This window comes from Poecilia reticulata, chromosome 7 (assembly GCF_904066995.2).
Source record: "Poecilia reticulata chromosome 7, P_reticulata-male-v2, whole genome shotgun sequence".
Taxonomy (NCBI): Eukaryota; Metazoa; Chordata; class Actinopteri; order Cyprinodontiformes; family Poeciliidae; genus Poecilia; species Poecilia reticulata.
The window spans coordinates 29672614-29694976 of NC_088836.1; the positions used below are offsets into that span (position 1 = coordinate 29672614).

At 37.1% G+C, this 22363-nt stretch overlaps 2 protein-coding genes across 5 annotated transcripts in view; one reads left to right on the plus strand and one right to left on the minus strand.

The window, feature by feature from the left end:
• Nucleotides 1-20682, plus strand: part of src (SRC proto-oncogene, non-receptor tyrosine kinase) — a 40508-nt gene extending 19826 nt beyond the window's left edge. Inside the window, exons 2-14 of one of the 4 annotated variants that reach the window (XM_008414571.3) lie at nucleotides 2216-2450; nucleotides 2530-2626; nucleotides 3521-3538; nucleotides 4134-4232; nucleotides 5181-5207; nucleotides 5704-5807; nucleotides 13544-13693; nucleotides 13781-13936; nucleotides 14437-14616; nucleotides 14718-14794; nucleotides 14896-15049; nucleotides 17434-17565; nucleotides 18922-20682. In XM_008414571.3, the coding sequence (XP_008412793.2) occupies nucleotides 2225-2450; nucleotides 2530-2626; nucleotides 3521-3538; nucleotides 4134-4232; nucleotides 5181-5207; nucleotides 5704-5807; nucleotides 13544-13693; nucleotides 13781-13936; nucleotides 14437-14616; nucleotides 14718-14794; nucleotides 14896-15049; nucleotides 17434-17565; nucleotides 18922-19130 (1629 nt within the window). In that variant the 5' untranslated portion in view covers nucleotides 2216-2224 and the 3' untranslated portion in view covers nucleotides 19131-20682. The remainder of the gene's footprint in view (nucleotides 1-2215; nucleotides 2451-2529; nucleotides 2627-3520; nucleotides 3539-4133; nucleotides 4233-5180; nucleotides 5208-5703; nucleotides 5808-13543; nucleotides 13694-13780; nucleotides 13937-14436; nucleotides 14617-14717; nucleotides 14795-14895; nucleotides 15050-17433; nucleotides 17566-18921) is intronic. The other 3 variants (XM_008414573.3, XM_008414572.3, XM_008414576.3) reach the window with 3 other exon arrangements.
• Nucleotides 8497-12054, minus strand: LOC145552288 (uncharacterized). The gene is made up of 5 exons (XM_081609259.1): nucleotides 11700-12054; nucleotides 10482-10613; nucleotides 10111-10257; nucleotides 9765-9866; nucleotides 8497-8998 (listed from the first exon to the last, which is right to left on the minus strand). Exons 2-5 carry the CDS (start codon nucleotides 10593-10595, stop codon nucleotides 8693-8695), a joined length of 669 nt encoding a protein of 222 aa, XP_081465385.1. The 5' UTR covers nucleotides 10596-10613; nucleotides 11700-12054; the 3' UTR covers nucleotides 8497-8692.
• Nucleotides 20683-22363: the final 1681 nt, after the last annotated feature.

A 22363-nucleotide genomic window follows, 5' to 3' on the forward strand; every position in this document is an offset into this window, starting at 1 on the left:
CAAGAGCTGTGCAGCAGATGTGAGCAGAAAGTTGGGCTGCTTGACATGACACACGTTAACCTTTATCTTCATCTGCTTGTCAGGACTCTCCAACCCCCTCCTCAGTCACAACACATTCATTTTCTTTAAATTAGCGCTAACAAGTAGAACCCTCAAGGCTGTATCCATTTAAATAGAAGTCGGGGCAATCCCTAAATAAGCCTAGGCTTGCTGCATTGTTTTCATTGTACTGAGAGAAGCTTTAAAACTGGGCAAAAAAAGCAATAAAGTGCAAATCTACTGAATCCAGAACACCTATAAAGGCCATTAGTGATTCATCATCCATTAGCAACTGAAGAGCTGATATTAAGAAAAAAGCATAACGTTTCAAGTGTTTTTTTTTTTTTTTTGTTAAGTTAAATACAGGTCATCTTACAATTAGGTCTCCTTCTGAGCTTTAGGGAGCATGTAGCTTGGTGAATTCTGGTCATAGTAAGAAAACAACACCCATTAAAATGAGAATGAGTGCTTAAGATGAAAACAGAGAAGTGGATGCCACAGAAAGCTTCAGAAGCTCAGAGGCATCGCGGAAAACCCAAGACATCCAGACTCCGACAGAAGGTTCTGAGCTAACATTTCTCTGAATTCACTTCAAAACTCCTGTTGACAGAACAAAACAAAATGGAAATATCTTTATTTTTGTTTTTATTTATTTAGTATACATAGCTAAATTTGTTGAAAACGAATCTTACTATATCAGTTTAGATGCAAAAAGTAAACTTGTCATCTCTTGTATACGTTTAGCTGTCAAATATAATAGTAAAAATGTTGGAAATATGACTTTTTTTAAGCGCTCATCAAATCACATCTTGAACATATATTTTGAAAATGGGGCATAGCCAATTTGATGACAAAAAACACATGTCAACCACATTTAGACATGAATTGACATTATACAACCACCCACTGTATTCCAAATTCAGTCAGGAGTAACAAATCCACTAATCCTGGGTAATCCAGACATTCCCAGGCCAGGAGCAAAATATTGTTCACCCAGGATGCTCTGCTGGATGATCTTTGCAATTTCCATCCAGGAGTTTTTATCCGTTTGACAATTTTTGTGGGTATTTTGCAAAAACTTTTTTAGAAATGTACAGAATTCCCCTCCATGTCAGATAAACATGGCCACTCAAAAATATTTGTGTCACCTGTGTGGCTACAAAAACAGGACAGTGGAAGCAAACTGGCTGAAATAACATATAAATCATACAACACATCTCTTAGAGTTTTGTGGAAAGTGTTGAGAAAGGGACATCCTTTTGGCATCTTGTTTGACTCATATCTTTGAACACGACGGCACAATTTTTGTCACGCAACTTTGTGAATGAGAATCGATTTCACTGCTTGAGATGAAGCATGAAAGAGCCTTAAGGCTGAGTCGCACCACTCTGCAGAGGAAGCTAACTGTAGCTGCTTCTAAACAGAATCCTAGTCGAGGTTCGGACCATAGCAGTACTGATAAATCAAAAGCTTTTGGCTCTTCTTTTTCCTTATTATGGCACTCTTGAGAACTGTCCATGTTACTGTAGAAGCTCAACCCATATATCAACACTTTATTCTTCTATCATTCATAAATAAGACACCAAGATACTTTAAATCCTTCATTTAGGATTTCAGGACTTAATTCGCAGATTTCCCCTAATGCAGGATGTCTTTATCTTTTAACATTTTTAGTCTTTCTGTGTATATATGTTGCTTTAGGGAATCTCTGAGTCAAGTAAGAAGAAAATGAACGTAGCAACATTTCCTTTGACTGCACATCTATGTTCATGCGGCGGATCCAGAGATCTGCGCTTGCAGTTGTCTGTGGCAAATATTGTCTGTGTGTTTACTCTGCTGGTTGCAGTAGAATGAGAGGGATTTCATATTTGTCTTGAAACCAAAGAGTGGCAGCTGCTCTTCAGTCTGTGGGGAAAGTTTTGTGATAGTGGTGTGTGTGTGTGTGTGCGTGTGTGTGTGTGTGTGTCTTTGTTGATAAAATGGGAGATTCCAGACCCTTTCTCAAGTCTGTGTCTGGCTTTGTGGTGGTCAGAAGACCCTAAATGGATTATATGAACAATCCGACAAGAAAGCTAGACTGTCTGATGCCAAATTATGTGTAATTTTCACTTTACAGTACATTTTATAGCTGTTTATTCTCTAATTGCCTCCTCACTGAGTCTTTCATGCTCTGCAGGTCTTGGCCATGGGGGGATCCAAGAGTAAGCCCAAAGACGTTGCCCAGCGAAACCGCAGCCTCGACAGTAACATCAGCTCTGGAGGAGGGGCTGGCAGTCTCCACCACAACTCGGCTCAACAGTCACTGACACCCAACCGCAGCCCAATTGTGGACACGGATTCACAATTGGTGACCAATAATGCCGGACTCGTTCTGTTTGGAGGTGTGGACAATAGCAGAATAACTCCAACAGGTGAGACGTCTTAGACTTTGGTATTTTACGCCGTCATTTAGCACCTAATTAAAGCCCAATTATCTGTTCTTTGCGTAAGGTGTGACGACATTTGTGGCCTTGTACGACTACGAGTCTCGAACAGAGACTGATCTGTCTTTCAAGAAGGGGGAGCGACTCCAGATACTAAATAACACGTAAGAAACACAAAGAAAATATTAACAATACACCATGACCTTACTGCATTCTTACTCTTTTTCTCTTAAAAGTCCCTCCACAAAGCTTTCAATTTAGATTAAAATATTTCCCACAGTATTTTCAGACTATCTAGTGCCTTGGCACATCTTTGCAATGACACAGTGATTGTGAAATGATATATATCATTTATTATTCCTAAGAGCTGGGCATTCAGCAAGACCTACTTATTTACTAAGTGGAGTGCTAACCTGTGTAAAGGGGAGGGTCATGCTTGATTTTTCACGTGTGGATTATCAATAGAGGTGCAGTGAACCATATACAGTGTACACAATCCTGTTCACCCAATAAATTGCTGACCTAGAAGGCAGAAGCTTTGAACAATAGAGGATTATAGCTGCGTCTGGCGCCTTGAACCAAAAACGGAACTGGATCATCGAGTTTGAGTTCACAGAATAACTCTTAATTAATTAGATTAGTTTGCAAGTTTTTAAAGAAAAATAAATATGTTCAACTATCTAGCTTTCTAGCTAGATTTGCTATTATTACTAAAGGATATCAAGCTCTTCCCTAGCTAGCTATCTTGTAAGCTAGCTAGTTGGCTAGGTAGCTTACAGCTACAAACCATAGCTAACTTACAAGTCCTGAAATTTGAGTTTGCAAAAGTCTGGAATCTGTAAAAGTTTGGAAAGCATTCAGGAGGCATTCATAAGCATTATTTTTTAGATAATTATGCTTCTGCATTTTCTCCTTCAGTCCAGTAGGGAAAGTGTTTAATACTTCACACTGATCTGTGTTGTTAGCCTTGCTGCTCCTAACTTGCTCTAATTTTTTCCACTTTTTTCCCCTTCATTTCTTTTCTCATTTTTGCATCGTGAACCATTATTTGTTTATAGGAGGAAGATAAACTGCAGGTTTGTTCAGCTTTTTCTGGAATTTTGAATTTACACTGAACGTCTGACCTCGTTGGTTTGTCACGTAGACCACATCCTGTATAATACCACTTCATCGCATAACTCTGCCCTTGGCCCAGAAACCCTTGTTACAGTAATCCAGGGGAGCTGATGCAAAGCCTTGCAGCACTATCACCATCATAGGTCAGCTAGAGGTAATGAGAGTGAACCTTGTTTTGCCCCAAATTCTCTAAATAAAGATATTGCTGCAAAGCTGCAGCAACCCAGTCTCTGACAAATCATACAGCAACTCCATCCTCCTCTATTTCATACCCACATGAATGCATGACTGTATGATTTTATGGCTTTAAACTAGTGTTTGTTTTTAATTTAACAGTAGAGCGACCACGGCTTATGTTTATCAAACTTCTCTAGGGCCAAGAGCTCAACCATGCCTAAATGTAGCTTCATTTGAGTTTACCAGTGTGACCAAAAATGACAGTGTCGCTTTGATTCATGCTTTTAGAGACTTGATCAACCTAAAATGGATCTTTGTGTATCTGATGTGTGATGAGCCTTGGTTTAAAAGCTAAGTCTTATCATTTTATCTGTGCAGGGAAGGGGACTGGTGGCTGGCGAACTCCCTGACCACCGGAAAGAGCGGTTATATCCCCAGCAATTATGTGGCTCCATCTGACTCCATCCAGGCAGAAGAGTAAACCCCTTCATTTATTTTTTTCTACATGTTCTGTTTTATCTGTGTCTTACCAATAGCGATGATGATCCGCTCCCTAATTCTAGAAGGCTTTCTCTCTTGGAGCTTTATGTTATTTTGAAATTACTTTTTGAAGAAAAGATCTGAGATTTTGAGAAGTTAAAACATTGTTATTGGTTAGCTTAGCATAGCTTAGACTGTTGCATCAAATAGCTTGGGGCTCTTGAAAACTGATGAAATCTTGCTACCCTTCCCTCTTAAATAAACTATGAATATACAAACAACAGTTTGGCAAAGAGCTAAATTATTTCCAGAATGTGTTTACAGTAGACTTCTGGTATTGCACCATTAAAACCTTTGTGGTTAATTGATTTTTTTGTGCCCGTATTAAAATGCCTTGCTCTACTGTAGCACTGCTGATTCTGGTTCTGGTTTATTCAAAGGCAGTGCAAAATATTGCCATAAATGTCTGTTTTTATAATTCTCCACCTCATTACTTGGAGTGTTTGTGACTCCTACAGCATATAAAAATAATGAGAACATGATTTGTAGGTGACCGTAAAACTGCAAACGTTCCCAGCACTTTATAAAAAACATAGTTTTTTTTTTTTATTGCTATTATCTTTATTCTTCATGTAATAGACGTATTGTGGTAGAATTATTACACCTTTAACATGCTAGCTACTGTTAGCTCAATCTGCAGTTATAAGCTATTTCTCTTTGCTTCTGTGCTTTGATGCGAAGATGTTTTTTGGACATTCCTGTGTTGACTCTTTAGCTTTATCCTGCTAAAAAAAATTATTCCAAAATATCTTAACTTTTTCTTTGTGTGGGTGGTTGGCATTTTTTGAATTTGCATGCCTACCTGCTCGCTTTTACAGCATGATGCATGAGCTAACCTTCATCTGTAACTGCCTCCTTTCTCACTTTTCCCTTCTGCTCCACCAGTGATCTCAAACTGACACTAGATTCCAGGTAAGCAGCTTTTACTGGAGAAAGAAATATCGAATTAATATCAGGGTTTCCAGTTCATAAGTGCAGATTTATGCGGGTAGAACAGACTTTATTTTCTCTGCTGTCTTTTGTCTCTTTACTCATACTCTCCACTCGTCTTCAGACTCGTTTTTCCCCAAACTGATTGCTTTTTAACACTTTGAAATCAATCAAATGAGTAATTGCTTCAAAACAGACTTGTTGCTTTGTTACTTTGAAATGAACTAAAGTGTCAAACCTTAGAAAAAAAATGAATTACTAACTAATAAATTAAATGTGTGAAAACATAAGAAACTTGTCAGAAACTTGCTTGTGGAAAGACGGCATGTTTGGCATCTACTTTCATTTGAGAGAGAGAAAATAAACTTTTGTAGTCTGTTAGATGAATTCATAAATTGTCACTCTGATTCCCACATATGTTCTGCTCCCTGATGTTTTGGATTTCTGTGTTTGTTTGTTTTTTATTTGAACTTTCTAGATGGTTCTTTGCCAAAATCACACGCCGCGATTCAGAAAGGATGCTGCTAGCTTTGGAAAACAGAAGAGGGACTTTTGTGGTGAGAGAGAGTGAGACCACCAAAGGTCAGTGCTTCACCTTTCCCATTCAGTCTGTTGAGTTACGACTGCAAAATTAAAGCAGTGATTTAAATTCCCACAGACTCCTACGACCTAACATAACTGGTGTTTTGTGCTCTTAGATTGTAAATATATAATCTTGTCACAAAACTAAGTTAAATTTTAATTTAAAAAAACAAAAAAACACTTAAATAGGCTGCCACCAATTAAAAACGAAATGTATGAAGTAAAATATTTATGGAAACGAAAACATAATATTTTAAAACCTCAGTATATCAGAAGCACTGTATGAAAAATTGCATTATATTTGCTTTTAAGTAGCAGATAAGTGCTAATTAATTGAACTGGCTCGCTGGAAAACCAAACATTTGAGCTGTTCTGGAATATTCAGGTATTGGTTAACACAATGCCAAGATGGAAAAACACCAGTGATCTTTAAAAAAATATCTATGAAGAGTTGTCAAGGCAAATTATTCAAAAAGTTGAACAAAATTATTGACAATTGGAAAACTTTGCAGAGGCTCCACTCTGAAAATCTCTTCTTTCTAAATATGACCTGGGATTGTAATGTTTCATCTGAACAGCAAATTATAACATTTAGTTTCCATAAATGGGATAAATATATTATATTTGACTTGAACTGAACTGAATAAAAAATATTAAAGATCATTATTTCTCTTGTTATGTGTATTTTAGAAATGTAAAAATAGTTTATCAGTCTTCTATTAGTGAGGCCTTTGTCTTCCCAGATACCAGATATGGTGAGGACAATAAAGAACCAGTGACCATGATAATCTCCCTTCCTACTAAATAGGAGGAAGTAAAAATAAAAAGCTTGTGGACCCGGGTATCAGGGTTTGTTCTCAGGTACTGATTAACAAAACCAGGTACAAATTCCTTTAATGCAGAGTTTTAGTGGACATGTGCCCTCTTCCACACGGTTAGTCTGGTAAAAACTTGTAAAAAGTAGCCAAAAAAAATTAGAAATTTTTAATTTAGTTCATTTATTAACACTAGTTCCTATATATTATCACCTCTATAAATATGTTGAGATTCAGAGGGACATTTATAACAAGCACTCACATTTGGAAAGACCAAAAGAATATAATTTGTTTGTTTTTATAACTCAGTAAATGGCTATAAGACAGTATGTATTTCTCCAAATGTGTCCATGCAGTCAAAACAATAAATAAAAGTCTTAGACAAAGATGGCTGGTAGGAACTAACGTGTGTTTGCCACCATTCAAAGTGAGGAGGAAGGAATAGATAGAAGCGTTTTTGTAATAACATCATATAAATAAACACTTTTCAGACTTTAAACTGTACACTGAGAAAAATTTGACCAATGGTTACTTAAAAAAATTGTGGCAACAAAGTGACACGCAATATAATTGAATAGAATTTAAGTTCTACAATTTTGATTAAAAAGTATTGAATATGTTAACTTAACTTAACTTAAAAAAATGAAGTACATCTTAATAAAAGCAACAGCTGAAATGTGTTTGATTTATTAATATCAATGCAAATGATCATTTATATTGCCCAAAAATATTTAGTAAATCCAAGTCAATTTTACAAGAAAAACTAATTTTTATTTACTAAGTATCTGAGCAAAAATGATGTAGATTTATTAAATATCTGGGGGAAATTTAATCATATTTACTAATAATCTAGGTGAAATTAACTTATATTTATTAATTAAATGGGTGAAATTGATTTACATTTACTAAACATCAACATAAAAATTATTTGGATTAAGTAAATAATACAAATAATATCAATTCATATTGTAGCACATTATTGGTTAATTCAACACATTAAAACTGTTGTTCTTATTAATCTGTAGCTAAAATAATTGATCAATTTTAAGTTTTTATTTGTATCATAGCACTTTAAATCTATTCAATAATATTGAATGTCACTTTGTTGCCCTAATTTTTCTGTGTCTAATTTACACAATATCCTGACCAAATTGAGTGGCATCAAAAAATAACAAATTACAATGCATAAAACAGCAGCATTTATTTGTGCAATTTTATAAAACGTGTTTATCCAGCACCAACTAGTGCAAAATTCCTAAATACAACAATAAAACAGAGAAGGGGCAATATATATCAGTATCAAGTCAAAAACATAGTGCCACTCTGCTCAAAGTTAACATGATTTTTTAGAACCATCACATCAACAACAATCAACGTGGACTCAGTTAAACTTGCTTCAACAATTTATCAATCACATAAGAGTTCACTTTATGTTTAAAGTGAACTCTTATGTTCACTTTTGTGCTCTGCATGTTTAAGGCATGCAGAGCCCAAAACAAGTATGCACATAAAACTTACCTGGGGAAAACACATGACAAGATGTGAGAGTTGGGCGAGACCTTTGAGGCATAAAAACTTCCATTTTCTTTTTTTGTATGTTTATGCTACATCTTGTCACTGTGTTGGGGCCCTTGGCTCCGTGACACTTACTTTCCTTTTCGAAAAATAAGTTGAAAGACAGAACTGGAAAAAAACATATTAAATAAAGTGCAAATGAAACACAACAAAGTTTTCCAGCCTGCAGATCATCACCCTTCAGTGGTGAAGCCTGCATGGACTCTCCAAAAAGGCAATAGTGGATGCTCTATGCTGCATAAAAGGGACAAGGGTTCATGTGACAGACCTGTACAGATGCAAGCCATATAACAGGCATATATGAGAACAAGGGGTCAGTCCTTAGAAAGGGTGGTTAACTGTAATGTACTGCAAGAAAAAATACACATGCAGAAATCCACTGAACTGAAAATGACCCTAATTTTAACAAACTTCACCGAGCATTTCACAAAGTTTTGCGTGTTGGTTTTGACAGTGACTTGTCTATTCCCTTTTGTTTAGCAAGGGTCCGTTTTCTTAAGCCAGTAGTTTATTCCTGAGGCTGTTCACTTTTGGGGAGAGCTTTGAACTATCCAGCCCGAGGAGAAGTTTCTGAAACACTTCAAACGTGTATCTGAGCTCCTTTGGATAGGCGAGATTCACAGCATACGCCAACCCAACAAGCAGGGAGCAAGCCCTTGGAAAGTTACCCAGAGCAGTTAGAATTTTCATGCCGTCCACCACGATACCGATGTCTGGATCCTCTGACGTGTTAGCTTTGATGTTGTAGATCTTCAGGCTTTGAACAGCAAGGTCCTGTGACACACTGTCTTCATCAGCATCCTGTAATAGCAAGAACATTGTGCATATCAGACAGTGCAGCCAAAGGAGAAGGTTCCATTTCCCAAATTGCTTGCAACTGTTTGGACAAGAAAATCTGGAGTTTGTCAGCCGTTGCTTGTAATGCACTCTATTTATGTCAGTGTTTTAGACAAATCTGAGATAACACACACAAAAAACACACATAATTTATAAAGGAAAAATATATATATAAATCAATCAGAATAATATATTGTACTATAATCAATTATGCAATGAGGAGCTGAACAGTTACAAATATTTCTAAATGAAGTTTCTGAAATTAAATCAATCCATTACACTATTATTTCTTCCTGGCACTGTCTTGATTAATATCTTATTCTGCGTTGCCTCCGTCTTTCTGTCAAAATGTCTTTGTATTCACAAAGCAGCGTCTTGGCCATCATTTCTTAGCTCACTTTTAGGGACAAATTGCCAAGACTTAAAAATAAAAAAGTTATGGTTAGGTAAAGCATTCTTAGGAAAAAAATTACATAAATTACTGACAAGTTTTAAATTATGCCAGTTGGTGAAATCAAATTGAGATAGCATTCTGCACTAGCATTTAAAAATTACTTAATGGAAAATAAGAATTTAAACACACTTAACAGAGGACAATGATATACCTTGCCAAGAACTACTGGGAGAAATACAGTTATGACTATTTTGTGATATAACTTTCCAACAAATAACAAGTACAAGAGATGAGAGAAATCACCTACTTTATATTTTAACATCTAATTCAACTTACATCGTACTCTTTTAAGAGTTCATCTGTAGATTCCCCAAGGTACATCATCAAACAACGAATGATAACATCTCTGGTCATGTTGATGTCAGGATTGCTTGGAGTCTGAAACGAAAAAAAGAAACACCAGGTGGTTTATATTACTGTTAATATTGAGTTCCTGTGCCGTCTTGGGGACCAGTGTAATAAAACACTACTCATACAAATTCTCATGCGATTATTTCATATTCCATTTATAAAGACAATCACAGGCTAACCTCCAGTAAATTTAAGTAATGATATTCCAGAAGTTTAAACACAAAACTTTGAGAATAAAATATTAGCAACGATAATGCTCAATGAAAGATACCTTGAGTAGGATAGCCTGCAATCTCAACCCCATGCTTCCGCCCTTCGAGTGGAAGAGGTTCAGAAGTCGAGGAGTATATTCATCCAGTTTGGACATGAACTTTGATTCAAGATGCACCATTGTGATTCTGTGAAACTCATCCTGGATCTGAAAGACAAATCATGAAACCAGTTTTAAAGCATCAAATATTACAAACATACATACTGTTCTTACGACAATTTTCAAAAGCAAGAAGATGGATCAAATTTGATCTATAAAAAAGATGACAGTAACGTAACCCATTTTGTATCAAATTGCTAAATGCAGAATCACAAATGCAATCCTTCACATTGACTAGGAATATTTCTGATTGGCATGCACTTAGAACTCACGTGAGATGTCTCAAATAGAGCGGGCCATCTGGCTTTGATGTCCTCTATACTGTGATTGGTTGATGATTTCGTTTCTTCTGTGTGCAAATGTTTTGGCCATTTTGGCCAAATCATTTCGCAACTGTAATGCCACTGAAAAGATCACAATTAAGTTTTTTTTTTTAATCATCCAGCTCTATAATATACCAACTATGGATGAATACCTCATCCAATCCCACTTCAAAAAATGAACTATCAAGATGTTAAGACAAAAATATGAAACAGATTTTAAGGTAATATGCACATCAACAAATGCCAAAAAATAAATATTAAAATCAAAGATGCCCAAAACGGACTAACATTTCTCTCACTCTCTCTGTGGCAGCTCAGTCAGTACGAAGCAACATACCGATTTCAACCCAACATTCACAGACGCATCTCACTGTAACTGTTTATCTGTCAGTGTGAGCTGCAGCCACAGTTTGAAAGCATAACGTTTTTCCGAGAAAACGGGAAAAATGAGGAAGTCGTGTGTGCCAACTGAATGTAACTAACGTAATGTTAATGGAGAGCCTCAGTTTTAGCCGGTGAACTGGGGTTTAGCAAAACACCAGCCATTGCGCTCAAAACACGCCAAATTAAAAGAAGAAAGAAGAAACAGCGCACTTTGTCTGAAAATGTAACTATGCAAAACGGCTGATTTTTCTTTCGAAATGTGTAACGTTATAAAAACTGATTAGAAATCTGCTTTTAACATGCTACTTGAGTAAAAATGTTACTTGAGTACATTTTAATTGTAAAAACTACATGCAGTAACTTTAAACGAAACTCCTGAGTTGATTAGCTCATTGATTATCTCACCGTTGAAAACAACGTCTGTTCCTCCATTATGGTGCCCAAACATGCTAGCTAGCTTGTTAATGTGGGGGAGGGGAAGCTCTGGCTGAGGCCAAGAAACTAAATTAAAAAAAAGAGTAGCTTGTATTCTACGGCCACTATATAACGGTATTACGTTAGTCACATTAAATTGTGACATTGAGACTACTTTTTCAATCATTGCAATGCATTTAGTCAAATCAAAGACGACGTAGACTGACTTCGAATCCTTCACAATATAACTTAACTGACTTGCTGTACAGTAAAGTTGCCATGTTTGCTAATTTGCAGTAACTTAAGACAATGTTTAACTGCTACAGACACTTGAATTGTTTAACTAAGAACACTTAAAACATGTCTTACCTTTAAGCAAACGGTAGTCCACGAAATGCTGAGCAGACGCGATGTTCCTGTGATGAAAATGCCTTGGGCGGGAAAAAGTCAAGGCCTCCCAAATGAGTAAAATTTATCAATTTTCTGCATTTTTGACTTTACCAATGAAAATAAATAAATAATACTTATTGTTTTTTTGCTGATTATATTTAAATAAAAACAAAGTAAAATGCAATTAAAAAAATATTCAAATTTGGTTAATTCAGCTCAGTGAGATTCAAAACTGCACACAGTCTTTTTTATTATGTATAGTTTGCTCTTATTTATTTAGTAAATATTACTTAACCCTGATCACACTTTTTTCAGTGTAACTATGTGCTTTAATTTGATTACATTTTTAAAAATGTCAATAGATTTAAAATAAAAATCTGGTTGCCTTTGTGAGAAACATAAAAAATGGATCAAATGTGACCTAATCAAGAGAAAAATGGTTCACAAGTCACAAACAATCTTCTTCCATCAACGTATCAACAGCATGACATACCCAAAGGTTATGGAAAATAAATAATAATGCAATTTTCTTCTCTAAATAAAGATTCTGCAGCTACAATAAAAAATGAATGTCTTTCGTAGCATTTTGTACATCAATACTGGAGTTGTCAATAGGACTGTGCACTTATAAAATGTTCAGACTTCAACACGAATCTCAGTTTGAACTCTGTGCAGTTTGAACAAAGAGGAAATAAAGGAAACTTTAAGCAACGAGGCATGTTCCCCCACTGTTCACTGCAGTCCCTGCTGCGTTCTTGTAAAAGCGTTTGTACAGAAGAAAACCCATCAGGTGGCCGGGGAAAGGTTGAATGTGACGCTCCTGTAAAGTAACGGGGCTCCCGATAGGCAGCTGCTGCATCCAGAGATACAGGCACTTAGATGATATCAGGTTGAACGTAAATTATGTGGGTGTAAAAAGGGATCAACCTTCTTTTAACCTTCGTTATAATCAACTGTTTCAGTCCTCAGCAGTCCATGGTTTAGAGAGAGAAAAGGAGGAAAAAAGGAAGGAGGTTGATTAGAATCAATAGGGAAGAACTGGTTGGATGAGAGAAAAACACAGAATTTAGGTCAGTGTGGAGCTGAAGCTAAGAATTGTACAACCACAAGCCACATCACCCAGTTCAAACATAGAGGAAGGGAGGAAGTGGCCTTGGGCTGCTCGCTGTTTCACTTTTAGTTGTGAGCGCTGCAGCTGCTCCCTCTGGTGGTGAAATCAAAACGTTGCACGATGTGAAATTTTGGGCATTTTTAGTGCTGATTAAAAATTCTGATTAATCACACTCAAGTGCTGTGATTAATCACGAATAACCCTTATGCTTGACTTTGTGAGCAGCAAGTTTTGAAAAAAAAAAATTAAGAAAATGTTTTATTTTCTCAAACCAAACTGAAGATTCTCAGTTTTTCCAAATATTTCAATCGGTTCCTCCTCCAGAACATGAGAAATAATTATTCTTTCAAAACCTCATTAACTGTGTTTATTCTTCTCATCGTGGGCGACAAATCCTGTGGATTTGGAAACAGTTGCTCATATTTACTAAAGTTACATGGAGGAACCAAATATTTCACTTATTTGAAATATATGTCCCCATTCCGTACCACGAGAACAAGATTTATTTATTTTTTTATTATAATTTCTTCGTGTGAAATTTTGAGCTCATGCATGTAGACGTGCTTCGTTAAATTTGTGCGGACATTTTTCACCTTTCCCTCTCTCTCATGTGTGTTTAACCCTACATAACCCTCGCTTTTAGGTAATGCATTAAATGTTTCAGACTAATCTTACTCGTTAACATTACCTTACCTATTTTTTTCCCTTCCAGGTGCTTACTGTCTGTCAGTGTTGGACTGTGACAACACCAGAGGGCTCAACGTGAAACACTACAAGATCAGGAAGCTGGACAGCGGAGGCTTCTACATCACATCCCGCACACCATTCGCCACCCTGCAGCAGCTCGTCAATCATTACCGCAGTGAGTTCAGGGAGAAGGTTTCCCACTCAGTCTGTTATCAACAAAAACAGTTTATTATTTAAAACAAAAACGCTGTGTCCTCCTCAGAGCACGCCGACGGGCTGTGTCACACCCTGACGGACGTTTGTCCCGTACTGAAGCCTCAGACTCAGGGCTTATCCAAGGATGCCTGGGAGATCCCGAGAGAGTCGCTTCGCCTCGAGGTCAAGATGGGGCAGGGCTGCTTCGGAGAGGTCTGGAGAGGTAGGTCATACAACATATTTCCTGCTTTTCTATAGTAAAAATTGCTGCTTCTCTTTATTCCACTGGTACGTTTTTAAAAAGATTTAGCAACCTGACATCTGCTACACGCATAAATTAATCTTTCTTTCATTATTACTGCATAAGCACAGGAAATTTATAAAATTCAATCTTTAATTTGAGTACATTTACTATTATTATGTGTTACTACTGTCATTATTAGTAGAATATAATAGAAACAGCCTTTATTGTCTCGCAAAGGGGAAATTCAGGTGTAACCTGAAACTCTAGAAAAGATGGAAACTTTGTGCAAAAATGTTTTCAACCTCTATGAAGGAAATTTTTATTAAAGTCTGCTCTTGACAATAAGGGCATTTTTTGCCCTCTTGTTATCTTTCTAACACCTTGATGGGACACTTTGCAACTCGTGGCTGAAAGTATGAAGGAAGTCCTGAGTTGTTACAGATGTGCCTTTGATAGTGGATCTGCTTTGTTTTCATCAGGAACGTGGAACGGCACCACACAGGTGGCCATCAAGACGCTGAAGCCCGGCACCATGTCCCCCGAGGCGTTCCTGCAGGAGGCTCAGGTCATGAAGAAACTGAGACACGAGAAGCTGGTTCAGCTGTACGCCGTGGTGTCGGAGGAGCCCATCTACATCGTAACAGAGTTCATGGACCAAGGTCAGCATGCTAACATTTTAGAGCCTGTAACTGAATTTCTCCCAGAAATTTCCTTAGTTGTTTAAAGATTTGCAGCGTTTAACAAACTTCTCTACAAGCAGGCAGCTTATTGGAGTTTCTGAAGGGACAGTATAGCGCAATGCTCCGCCTCCCACAGCTGGTGGACTTTGCCTCTCAGGTCAGAATATTTTCTTACCATTAGCTTGAGATGCTATACCTTTTTGTTTATTTTGTTGTTGTTTTTTGTAATAAACCCTAAATGTTGCCACCTTCCATCAGATTGCTTCAGGGATGGCCTACGTAGAGAGAATGAACTACGTTCATAGAGATCTCCGAGCCGCTAACATCCTGGTGGGAGATAATCTGGTTTGCAAAGTGGCTGATTTTGGTTTGGCTCGCCTGATTGAGGATAACGAATATACAGCCAGGCAAGGTGAGTAGTAAAAGTCCTAAACCTGATAACTGGTGGTGCCACCTTTACAAGCAACTGCCAATAACTACCACTGAGTCTTTCTCATTGCTGTGGAGGAATTTTGACCCACTTTTCTTTAGAGAATTACAGGGTTTTCAAGCATGAACATCCTGTTTAATGTCACGCTACAACGTCTCAATCAGATCTAAAGGGAACATATTATGCAAATTTCACATTTTGCATGTTTTTATTCTTTAATTTGAGTTGCTACTGCTTCTAAAAACAGCCCAGCACTTAAAAAATCACCCAGCTGTTTCTCTGGGAATAAGTCAATGTTTTTTGATGTCTTAAAAATGAGCTGTTTCAAAAACCTTATGAATGTAACTTAACAAATACACCCCTCACTTAGCTAGCATTTACCATTTAGAAGCCATTTGCTGGTTGTGCAGAAGGCACCACTTTTGCTTTTCAAAGATGTAAGTTTGCGTAATTACTCATCTGTTTGCAGCCATTTCCACATGCGAGTGTAAGGGCATGTGAAAATGTATGCTTACCAATATTCACATATGCTTAGACATCAGCCAACAGCAGGTTACCTGGAATTTGAAGTGACAAAAGGCCCTAAAACAGTTTTATGATCAAAATGTTTGTTGGCAAACATGAGATGGGCCTTTGTTTTTATTTTGTTTTGTTTGGGGTTTTTTGGTCATTAACGGTTTTCGCCATGGAGGCCATTTTGCCCAGCTTCATTCTTATTGTTAAATCTTGAACATTGACCTGAATTGAGGCAAGTGAAACCTGCAGAACTTTAGATGTTGGTCTTTGTCGTTCATGACTTCTCCCAAAATATGCATGCATCCACATTTTCTCTATATGTGGATGGATTCATATCTATTTGCAAACTGATAGATGTCAATAACTTTGTTTCACATCTGTATGTATATTTCTTTTTCATGTCTTTTAGTCAAGTTGATTTTGTTATACAGGTTCTGTTTGAGTGATGTCTTCATTCTACAGGTTCATGCTGGTGTTTAGCTGATCAAATTGAAATTAGCTTTCCAAAAAAATGCAGTTGATCATGATGAAAGCATGCTTTAACAGAGGGGGTGATTATTTTTCCACTTAGGAAGCTGTTTTATATTTACTCTAATATAAAAATTTTGATGTTCCAAAATCTTTAACACTGTAAATATTTCCACTGCTGTGTAGCTTTGAACTGCTCTTAGACACTTAAAATCAAGTTGCATCCTGAACATCGTCTAAGCACAGCGTATGCAGCGATTCCTGCACTATGAAGTGAAACTGGTTAGTAGTCACGGTCATCTACATTCCAACGCTCACTTACGAGCAGGAACTGCAGGAAGTTACTGACAGGAGGAGATAACTGGAGCCAAACTCAAACGCCTGGCAAAAACTTACTGTAAATAATGGCTTAACTCACCCCGAGCGATGGGATGAGGAACTTATTTTGTGCTAAACTCAATCATTTATTTCTTCAACCCATGAATGCAGCATAAAACTATAATGTAAAAAATCTTTTAGGAATGACAGCAGTGATTGCTTTAAAATGTCTAAAACTTCCATTGATCTTTTTTCTACTGGAAGCTCCATATAAAAACTACTTATTTCAAAAAGTTGAAAAATACGTATTTTACACGGTATTTTTATGCTTTCTTTACAAAAATAAAATAAAAATCAATCACAAAATTCCTTTTGATGCGTCTCTAGACAGTTAAAGCGATTCGATGACAGTGGTGAGGCTGCTGTCCAGACAACTTTGAATATAATATTAAGAAATTTAGAAATTCAGCAGCATCAATGTACATAGGTTCCCACAACTACTGCATGTCCTGGCTCGGTTTGAATTAGTCAGAGTCTTTTTCTAGATTTGTTTAACTGGAACGGTGACTGGTGAAGATGGAACGGTAGATATATGCTCAGCCAGAATGAAATGGCAGTTGTTCCGACGTAAACATCTGATTGCTGCCTGCAGCTACGCTGAAAGCTGTGGGTGGTGATACAACTGGTTTCTCTTTAAGACAAGCAGCTGAGTCACGTGTAAACATCCCGAGGCTCAAAAGTTACAGGAACTAGCAAAGAGGAACATGGAAACTAATTCATGTTGTTGCTTCCCAGTGTTTTTTACTCCCCCAATCCTCTCCTGGAACAGCATTCCTTAAAAATCATGAACAGCTTATCTGAAACCATCTGTAACTGACATTTGATGTTTTTAAAACTTAATTATAGCTATCGCTAACTGCTACGGCAAGTCATAATCTTCAACTCTTGTTGACCTCATTTATTATTCATCTCTAATTCCAGATTAGTTGTTGATAAGATTTTGTAAGGCAGCTTTGTACGAGTCATTGATTTCCTGACATGCTAATGAACCTGTTTTCCTGCAGGCGCCAAGTTTCCCATCAAGTGGACGGCTCCCGAGGCGGCGCTCTACGGCCGATTCACCATCAAATCTGACGTCTGGTCATTTGGGATCCTGCTGGTTGAACTGGCCACCAAAGGTCGCGTGCCCTACCCAGGCAAGGCTCTTTTTCTCAGACCTCGTTTCATGACATTAATACTTTATGCATGTTCTCATCAAGAATGACAAACAGTCAGTGCAAAGAGAAAGTACACCCTCTTTCAACTATAACTAGAAATGCTCTGTTCTTTACCAAGTTCCAATAAATTTACAACACAACAGAAATCAGCAGATTTTTTCCGTCCATTTTTTTTTTTTTTTTAATTGGTGTGTTTCTAATACGTGAATGTGTGTGTGGGGGGGGATTGTTAATCATTTCAGATCCAAAACTTAAAAGGTTTCACATGTTCGCCTTATTAAATTAAAGGCTAATTTGAAAAGAATTTGCTAAGAGGAAAAGGATTTAGATCACTACTTCTTTGAAATTGGCTTATTTTGCCAAGTTTGATCAATTTAATAAAAGCAGATTTAGCTGCAGTAAAAGTCTACTTTAGAGTAAAAGTCACTGGACAGATGTCCCATCCACCCATCCATTTTCTTGACACCCTTGTCCCTTAGTGGGGTCAGGATGGGTGCTGCTGCCTCTCCAGCTAATGTTCCAGGCGAGAGGCGGGGTCACCCTGGACAGGTCGCCAGTCTGTCGCAGGGCAACACAGAGACACACAAACAACCATGCACACACACACACACCTAGGGAGGCCAATTAACCTGGCAGTCATGTTTTTGGACTGTGGGAGGAAACCAGAGTACCCGGAGAATGCACACCCACACATGCACAGGGAGAACATGCAAACTCCATGCAGAAAGACCGAGGCCGGGAATTGAACCCAGAACCTTTTTGCTGCAAGGCAACAGATCTACCAACTGCGCCACTGTGCGCTGTGTGTTATTGTTAAAATAGAATACACTTTATTGATCCAGAATGGAAAATTGCTTATTTGTTGACAAATTAATTCATCCAAAGTATAAATAATGTAAAATTTATCAAAGAAAACAACAGAAAAAAAGCTAAAATACTTGTGCGTTACCTAAAATTTTTCCTTGTAAGATTTTGAGGGTCCTCAAATGACCGTTGAGTCGCAATTTGGGCACCACTTTAATACTTTAAAGCAGGGGTGTCAAACTCCAGTCCTCGAGGGCCGGTGTCCTGCAACTTTTAGAAGTACCTCTGCTGCACCACACCTGAATAGAATAATTAAGTAATTAGCAAGGCTCTGGAGAACTGAGGAGGTAATTAAGCCATTTGATTCTGGTGTTTTGTACCTGTGGCACATGTAAAAACTGCAGGACAGCGGCCCTTCAGGACTGGAGTTTGACACCCCTGCTTTAAAGTGTAGTAGAGAAAGTGGGTGTACTTTTGTTTTTTTTCACTGTGCATAATGATGAATTCTTAAGGTGTGGTTTGTCGTCCCAGGCATGGTGAACAGAGAGGTTCTGGATCAGGTGGAGCGCGGCTACAGGATGCCGTGTCCGACTGAATGTCCTGCTTCTCTCCATGAGCTGATGCTGAACTGCTGGAGGAAGGAGCCCGAGGAGAGGCCCACCTTCGAGTACCTGCAGGGCTTCCTGGAGGATTACTTCACCTCCACTGAGCCTCAGTACCAGCCTGGGGATAACCTGTAACCAGGCTGTTTGGATATGCAAGAACGGACCGGCGCACGGACATGCATGTGTGGGAATAAAGGGGCAGAGATCAGCATAAATCTGGGTACAATCACTGACTGATTTTGTTCTTATCTCAAAGTCATTCACTTTTTTTCCATTCATTTTTATCCAGAGAATCTAAAAAAAAGTGCAAAATAATTGTTTAATTGCTTTCTCTGATTTTCATGGAACATGATCAGCGAGTCAAACTTGGGAAGTATTGATCTGCTGATACGTTTCTCAGTCAGACGAACATTTTTACCACATTTTCTTTTGGATCCAAATTGAAACAAGCTCAGACTGTCTTCCTTTTATTGAGCCTACAATAATTTCTTATGACGTTGTGGATCTGGTTGAACTTGTTTCTCCCTGATCAACTGGAAATGTGTCATGTCTGCTGTCATGGCTGCCATGGGGAACAAACAGCTGTTTCTGGTCAGAAAAGGTCAACTCAGGATGGGGTAAACAAAACTAATCTGCTGCAAAGATTTTTGTGCCAATGAAAATCTATTTTGTACTCTATTTTTGTTCTATTTTTGGTAACTTTTCTTATAACAAAAATTACTACATTGTTGCTCTGAAAGGGTGATCCACTGCTCCTCTGTATAGATTTAAATGTGCTGAGTTTTCAAATTTACTTTAAGTTTCCTTTCATTTTAAGATTTGTTCTTTATTCAGCACTGCTTCGTTTTTGTTTTGTTTTTTCTTAGTGCAATCTTGAGCACAATTTTACACTGGAGATTTTTTGTTTGTTTGTTTTTGTTTTATTTTATTATTTTTTGGGACAAATGAGCAACAGGAGTGTGTTCACTGTGGTAATGCCTCTCTATCGCCTGCAGGGGGCAGACCATAGTGGATTCCTGTTCACTCACACTGTAAGCATGTACAGAAATAAAAAATTGGCATTTTAAAACTTAATTGTAAATATCTTTGATGCTAATAATTTGTACATATCAACTTTTCTTATTTATTCATTTTAAATTAACCCTTTTTTTTTTTCTTGTAGCACATGTGCACACTTCTTGTTTATGGTATTTTTATGGGATAAATAACATGAAACGCATATAAAAATTTCATTACAAGTATTTTGGAGCATATTTCAGTGAAACTGACCTGAATATTTTCTCAATGACTGATTGAAGAAGTGAGTTTGGGACTCATTTAAACATCAGTACTACAGATTTTTGAAGAAACTGAGCATTGCTTGTCACCTGTTCAGCATGCTGACTAACAATAAACTGTTTGAAATCGCTTCCACTTTGTGCTCCCACTTAATGTTTATTTGCAAAACAAAAAATGCACGTTAAAAGGTCATGTTTGTTTGCGCTGTTTGTGTCTGTGGGGGTTTTTTAGGTCTCCTTCCTGCCTGTGCAGATATTTTTTTTTTAATCTGCAGGTTTCCTACATATACCGTATTCTTTTTCTACCATATTCTGCTAGTATTTTCACATAAATTACTCTTTGTGAAATTCTACCCAATACTGTTCAAAACTGAAAAGTAAATTTGAATAAAATTTGTACATTGGCAGAATTGTTGTTCTTTTCTTTTGTTTATTTTAGAGCTAAAACTTATTTTAACTGAGGTTAGGCATGATTAAGAAGATCACAGATGGGAAACAGCTTATGAGCAGAGACTTTTTTTAATTTTGATTTGTTTTTAGCTTTTAAAATAAAAAGGAGAAAGATTAAGCAATTTGCTCCAGCTTTGAAAAACAAGCCACACCCTGAGGACAAGGGAAGAGAGATATTTTTTTAAGACTGTTATCAACGAACTTCAAAAGCAGAATAGATATTTCCTAATCACTATACTTCTGCTTCCCTCTCAGACGACCAGAACATGAATCGTCATGTTGCACACCTCGATTTTAATTTGTTTTATTTTCTATAGCTATCAGAGGAGGGGCATTTTCTCCATTTCCAAATGAAACCTTTAAATTGTCTCTTTTGTTCATGTAGTTTGGTTCATCAAGTGTGTGTAAAGTATTAGGAATAAACTACGATACCTAGCTTGAGATTAGTACAATTACACATTACACAATCTGAAACATTTATAGGCCAATGTTGTGTCAAAAGCAGTAAAGTAAATACATCTGTCATTGTAGTACCATCACTGAAAAAAATTAGAAATGGTCAGTCTTCAATTTTAAATTAAGTGCAAAAAAAGTCATAAGAAACAAAGAAATTTTTTTTGTTTGTGTTTTTATATATTGTTTTAGATCGTTATGCCACTGAACGATGCAGTGGCAGACCATTTTTTGCTTTTTGTTTTTTTAATGGAGAGCACCACATGCCTATTTAAAGTTCATGATGAAATTCAAAAAAATTGCATCACACATCCTCCACCATGCTTATCTGTGGCCATAACGTTTTCTTTTCCCACATACATTTAAATATAATGTTTTAAACCAGAACTACCTTTTGAAATAAAGATCTCACACTTATCTGAGCAAAACCATTTGAAGTCAAAGTAGCGCATCGCAAACACTGTGTACTATCTCGTGATAGTAGGACTGAAATATGTTTTTCCCAAACAACCAGTTGTCTTGTCCTTACAATGAAATGGTTGCTATGGAGACATGGCCGCAGGCTGGGCACATATTTTAACCTTGTTTTGGGTGAGAGTTTCAGCCACAGTTTTTTCTTTGGTCTTAGCTTTTAAAAAATCCTTGAGAAGTACATATTTGTCTTCTACATGTTGCAGTTCTTATTTTATAATACTCTTGATTACATGTAGAACTGAATGCACACGTCAGATTTAGCCTGAACCAGAACAGCTTGAACTGAATAGCATAGAACAAACAAGTGGGGGAAATTTTTTTAAAGTATAACTTACAACCTCATACATGCATGACGTGAAAACAGGCAATAAACCAGGAAGTGCAGCATCAACCTCTCCCAGACACCAGTCCTGTATGTTTGGTCTGAACAAAGAAGTTAACAATGGTGAGCATGAACACAGAAACTGGCATTCATCAACATCCAAACCGTAGTAAATTAAACTAAAACAAACTTCTGACTCACTGTTTGCTTTAAACACAAAGTATGACTACATCACGTCAACAGTAAGTCAAATGATACACAAACAAACCAATGACAGATGAGGGCTGTTTCAGAAATCCTGCTTTTGTCAGCCTATATATAGCCTAAAGTATAACAAAAACACATAACAATCATACTGCTAGATGCTTAAATGAACAACTTTAAGCTTATAA

Bases quoted from the DNA above. Each gene is read 5' to 3' on its own strand.
- LOC145552288 (XM_081609259.1), bottom strand. From the start codon at position 10,595: ATGATTTGGCCAAAATGGCCAAAACATTTGCACACAGAAGAAACGAAA. The intron at 10,258-10,481 runs GTGAGTTCTAAG...TTTGTCTTTCAG, and splicing joins CTCTATTTGAGACATCTCAC to ATCCAGGATGAGTTTCACAG. The intron at 9,867-10,110 runs GTATCTTTCATT...TTTTCGTTTCAG, and splicing joins TGCAGGCTATCCTACTCAAG to ACTCCAAGCAATCCTGACAT.